The sequence below is a fragment of the Alligator sinensis genome, unplaced genomic scaffold, assembly GCF_000455745.1.
Source record: "Alligator sinensis unplaced genomic scaffold, ASM45574v1 scaffold471_2, whole genome shotgun sequence".
NCBI classification, from domain to species: Eukaryota; Metazoa; Chordata; order Crocodylia; family Alligatoridae; genus Alligator; species Alligator sinensis.
The window spans coordinates 407,494-413,391 of NW_005842143.1; the positions used below are offsets into that span (position 1 = coordinate 407,494).

Below are 5,898 nucleotides of genomic sequence, written 5' to 3' on the forward strand. Positions count from 1 at the left end.
AGCAGGAAGGGGAAGGTGAGCAGCCCCAGGACTTCCAGGGTCAGAGAGCCCAGCAGAGTCTGAAACAAGTTTCCTGGATGAAAAATTCTTTTGAGTAAATATTAATCAGCACTTAATACCCCCACAGCCACCTCAGTCATCGGGACAGGCTTCTGCAGCGCGAGTGGTATACTTGGCATGGGCAACACGCTCTGGGGCTCTCTGGGAGTGTCAACTGCTAGGAGTGAGCAGATAACAAAAGCCAGTGCCCTATTTTGTATTCAGTCTTTGCCCAACTTAGTGCAACTCTCCCCGTGAATACCAGGTAGGACTGATTAGGATCCTGGTATCAGAGAGGTGGACCCTTGTCCACTGGTCCACCAGATAAGCTAGCAGTAATATCCAGATTTCAGATCTTGACTAGATCTGAGTCAGGTTTACTGAATGTTTTGCTCTTCCACACACAAGAAAAGAGATTTAACTTCTGACAACTGAGCAAGAAAGTTTTTTGGTTTTGAATGAGCTCTTCTGTGTCCAGAGGGCAGAAGAGGAGGAAGATCCCAGACTCCTTGACTTTGTCCCTCACAGCAGCTCCCATAAGGAGAGGCTAGAAGAACCTCTCGCTCTCTCCTCTTGTTCAAGGCTGAGAGCTCTACCCCTGGCAGAGCACCTCCCTTTGCCAGAGGATGAGGGGACTTTGCTTTATTCAGGGCAGGGCAAGGGCAGTACTGACAGACAAGAGCTGTGAATAAAAACTCTGAGTCTGCACTCTGCTGCAGGATTGTGAGGCACGCATTTCTGACTCCTCTATGAGTACCCAGGATAAGAAGAGTTAATCCGCTGCATTTATGGAAAGGAGAATTTGCTACTTCCCACCCCTCACCACCCCAACAGCTGCAGAGTTCACTCAGAGTTGGGCGAGGAAAAAGAATTATTGCTCAAATCCTCTGACCTAAGCCCTTTGCTGGGGAAAGTGGTGTCAGGTAGAGTTACAGGCAATTCCAGCTCAGTGATTTGGGATGTGCCTCTGGCTGACAGACACTTACCTGAGCTTTCACCTGGTTGTAACAGTCTGGGCAATGTGTGTGCTCACAATTGGGCCCCTCAAATCCTGGGTTACAAATGCAGCTCCCGTCACTGCGACATGTTTGGGGCTCAGAACCTATCGAGTTGCAGTTGCAGGCTGCAGGGCAAAGCAAAGGGCAGGAGGGAGCAACAGGTCAGACAGATCCCAGGGCACAGGGAAGGCAAACACAGCAGCTCTCTCAATTACATGTCTCTGTCCTAGCCAGGATGTTTCTTTCTTTCTGCCTCTCTTAACATCTCACCCTTTTCCTAGAGGCATGAAGAACTTGCCTTTGACCCATGCGCTGGCCCACACACATCTGTCCACCTCCCATTCTGGATAGAATAAGCCCAGAAAGAAAATTCCACTCAAGCCTGCTGCTCGAGTCACTCTTGACCTAAACGTCAATGCCCCCCAAAACATCTAATTCTATTTCACAGAAGTCTAAAAGGAAAGTAATAGGGTCACAGGACCTAGTGCTAGATACTAGTGACGCTTCTGTCTCTAACCTAAGACACACTAGGGTATCTCCAGTATGCATCCATTGCCCTTCATAACCCCTGGGTGAAGGACAAGAAGAAATCAGAACTATTTGCAGCCCAGATTTAGTTTGGATATTAGGAAAACTTTTCTAAGAGTGAATCACAGGGTCAGGTTACAGACTGGATAAACCCCTGTTGGGTTGGCCTAGGGATGATCTAAGCATGCTCAAACTTGCATGAACTCAGAGGGGAGGACCAGATGACCTTGAGAGGTCCTTCCCAACCCTTCATTTTTTTCATTCTGGGATTGTGTGAAGCATTAGTGTGGCCATTGCCTTCCAGCTAGCTGAAACTCCTCCAGCAGTCTCAGTCTAACATTTGCCCATTCACTCATAACATGTTAACCTGTAGCACTGCTGCGTGAGGGTATATGTGCTTCATTCAGGATGTGGCTGCTTCAAGGGGGGCTGAAGCAGCTCTTGTAACAGAGGCAGTATGATGCTCTCTGGGCCCCTTGGACATGGCTGCGGAAGCCCATCCTCAACGCTGGACTTGACAGTTCCTAACCTGTCCTTTTAACCCCCTCAGTAGAAAACACCTCCCAAACGGCCCTAGGAAACTAACATTTGCATATATATCTACACTGTTCACTGGCTCCTGGGAGCCATTCATGGTGCCGAGTCATCACAAGATTCTGGTCTTCCTGCAAAATTTTCAGCTCTAGGAAGGATAGAAGCAGCATCACATGCAAACAGGCTCTAACACAGGTGTGTCCCCCTGGATTATGGTTGTACCTCGACACTTGTCTTCTGGGTTGGAGGCTAAGGGGTTCCCAAAGAACCCATCTTTGCAGCGATCACAGTGGAAGCCAGCTGTGTTGTAGAGGCACTTCAGGCATTCACCCGTTAGTCTGTTACAGTTCCCCACAGCATTGGGATCGATGTTCCCGTTACACTGGCAGGGCTGGCAAGGCTTTGCAGGGCCATTTCTACCCAAGAGGTCTCCAAAATAGCCATCTTCACAGAGTTCACATGCAGAACCTGGGGAGGGAGAAATGGACGCCACATGGTTACACCTCCACAAAAGGAACTTGCTCCTCTCTCATGCACAGAAAAGCCAGATTTACATTCTTGGAGCCTTGGAGGCAAACACTCTCAGAAAGTCCATCTCTTTCCATCCCAGATGAGGGGAGAGAAGGACTGTGACAGCCTCTCCTCAGGGAAAGGAAGAAATCTTGAGACAAAAGTATCAGATGCATCTTGAGAGAAAAAGCCCTTGTCTAGGCCACAGGGCTGGGGTCCAGAAGACCTGGGCTGTAATCTCAGGTCCGCCCCTGAGCTATCGAATGACCTGAAGCAATTCACTTCACCTCTCTGTGCCTCTGATCCCCCTTGCCCGTGGTCTGTTTTACCTATTTGGATTCCAAATTTTCCAGGGCAGGAGCGCTCCCATACTGCGTGGTTCTACAGCACCTTGCACAGCAAGACCCTGGTCTCCGTGCAGCTGTACCACAAATAGTAAATAGATCAGGAAACCAGACTGAAAAGACAGGTGTATTGCAGCCTACCTGTCCTGAATCACACGCTCCTGTATTAGCCAGAGAGAAATCCTATTAATTCACAGCACACTGGAAGCACACGTGATACTCTATGGAGGGTGGCAGGCTCATTCTTCCCTCAGCACCTTCCCACCCATCCCCAGGGGAAGCACAACCCTGGAAACTGGCCCAGAGCGAGGATGTTACCGGTGACTCCTGCAGGGCAGTTATGGCAGGTGACTTCCTTCGTGTCTGGCACCATCGAGCAGCCCTGTCCTTTGCTGCATGGGCACCGCTGGCAGCTCTGTGGATTTCGGGGATCTCTGTAGTAACCAAGCTGGCAGCTGGTACGGGGGTCAGTGTATGCATCTCCTGAATGACATTCTCCTGGGGGAGACAGAAGAAAAGGTACTGTGACTATGATGCTGATCTATCCTCACTCACATGGCCCCTGCTCCTCTGGTGCTGGTCAGCACAGCCTGGCACTGCCACTACACTTGTGGGATGAGACTTAATAGCCCTCTAACCTGAGGCAAGGATCTCTTTGCTCAGGACCATTTCCTACAGCCTGTACCCCCTTACCCACTAGAAAACAACCCCCTGTCTGGGACCTACTGCTGATCTATGTAAAAGAGCACAATTCCTCACTGTCCCCATAGCCTGGCTCATGTCATTATAACCAACAAACTCTCTACCCCATTTACAGGACTTGGCACTAGCCCTCCCCTCCATAACTCAACACAGTCCTTTGTAGCCTGGAGCAATGTTCACTGGCCCAGTCAACAGAAGAGGGTCTATAGAACGGTGCTATGATGCTATGTACTATAGCTTGACAAGAGGTGACAGTACTCCAGCTGGGAAGCTGTGCTAAGCGTAAGCACAATCTGTAATTATCTGAATTGTGATGGTACCTGACAATAGCAGAAATCTGTAGCTAGATGGTTTACTCAGAGCTCCCCCTAAGCATGGGATATTCCTGATAAAGACCTATAGGTCTTAACTGCACATGGCAGTGTTCTCCAGATCCCAGTGCTACCTGGCATCACCTAACCTTGTGCCCAGAGCTGGCCAGAAAACTGGATTTCTGCTTTCTGGGAAATATGGACATCCCAAGCCACAGTTTTGGTCTGAATCAGAATGAAACCTGAAACTCCAAAATGGCAGCAGAACACAAATTCTGAAAACAGTGATTTGGGGCGCTCCAAATGTGCAGGTCTAGCAAGGAAAAAAACATTGCTGCACCTAGTAGCGTGGTTATTTCATTTAGACCAGGGATGTCAAATACCTTGACTGTGGGTTGCATGCAACCTGCAGAGCCTCTGTTGGGCCCATTGGGCTACTGGAGGTCACCAGAAGTTGGGCTCTTTGGCCCCATTGAGCATAGCCATCAGCCCGCTGGACTCTAATGCCTGCTGCCCCTGCTGGACCCTGTGTGCCTGCATCCAGCAGACCCTGCACTACCCCCACTCCCACCAGACCTTACACTGCCTCCACTGCTGCTGGACCCTGAACTGCTCCCAGTCCCACCAGACCCTGCACTGCCCCTGCTAGACCAGGCGTGGGCAATTATTTGGGCCCGAGGGCAATACAGGGAGTTTTGATGATCTGTCATGGGCCAGGACAGCATCCCCCTCCTCCCCAACAACAACTTGTCAAAAGTCCCTATGGGGCTATGGGCAGGCAGGGAGCAGTGTTCAGGAGTGGGAGAGGTGGGTGAGGTTGGGATCATATGTCCCTTCCCTCTGAGGTGTGTGGGTGGAGATATGTAGGGGGGGGCTGCCTGGACACTAGGTCCTGGGACCTTGCTGTGGGTGAAGGGAGAAAGAAGGCAGGGGGCACATGCAGCAGAGCTTGCCCAGGCAGTGCAGTCCATGCTGCCCCCGCAGCGCTCTGCTTGGGGCCGAGCCTTACTCACTCATGCTGCGGCTGCCCATGCTGCATTCCTTCTGGTGCCCATTGCCTGGCTGGGTGCTGCTCTGCTCCCCACACCTCACAGGAGTCACCTGGCTGAAGCTGCTCACCTGCAATGGCATGGCGCAGCACAGCAGGAGCAGCTTCCGGAGGGCTGTTCCCAACATGGCTGCAACCAGTTGGGTGCTGCACTGCACCCTTCACCTCCAGCAGCAGCTCCTCCTGCTGTACCACACCACTCTACTCCTGGCAGGCGAGCTGGGTTCCAGCTTCAGCTCTTGGACATCTTCCACTGGGAGCCAGCTGGAATTTGAAGCCAAAGTCCCACATGCTGGGGCAGAAGCCGCCTGGCTGAAGCTGCTCACCCAGAGCAGTGTGGCAGGGCAAGATCAGGGGCAGGAGCCGCTGCTGGAGGTGAGGGGCACAGAGCAGTACGCAGCTGCAGCCATACCAGGAACAGCTTGCTGGAAGCTGTGTGTACTGGCTGGGGCTAGGCTGTGGGCACTGGCAGGAACCCAGAGCAGACTGCCCCAGTGTGAGTGGTCAGGGCATGGCTCCATGTGGAGTGCCATGGGCTGGAAACAGCCCGTGGGCCATATTTTGCCCATCCCTGTGCTAGATCCTGTGCAGCCACTGCCACAGCCACTGTGGGTGACTATGGCAACCCTCATGGCTTTGGTTGGATCTGGCCCAGGGGCCCCAGATGAGTTTGACATCCTTACTTTAGACTAATATCAAAATATTCATAAATGGTATTACATGTAAAAGTGAATGCTTTACTGTGATGCTAAACATTTCGCTCTCTCCAAACATTGATACAAGCCTTCTCTTTGAAACTGACACATTTTTTAATACATTCAAGGATGTTTTTTTCCTCCACATTCCCCACCCCCCCCCCTTTTTTTTTAACAAAAATCCCCTCT

The 5,898-nt window shown here is 51.3% G+C and overlaps 1 protein-coding gene across 2 annotated transcripts in view; it reads right to left on the minus strand.

Moving 5' to 3' along the window:
• Positions 1 to 5,898, minus strand: part of LAMC2 (laminin subunit gamma 2) — a 33,272-nt gene that overhangs the window by 7,509 nt on the left and 19,865 nt on the right. For both annotated transcript variants that reach the window (XM_025206184.1, XM_025206183.1), the window contains 3 exons: positions 3,272 to 3,451; positions 2,322 to 2,567; positions 1,026 to 1,162 (listed from right to left, as the gene is read on the minus strand). In XM_025206184.1, the coding sequence (XP_025061969.1) occupies positions 1,026 to 1,162; positions 2,322 to 2,567; positions 3,272 to 3,451 (563 nt within the window). The remainder of the gene's footprint in view (positions 1 to 1,025; positions 1,163 to 2,321; positions 2,568 to 3,271; positions 3,452 to 5,898) is intronic.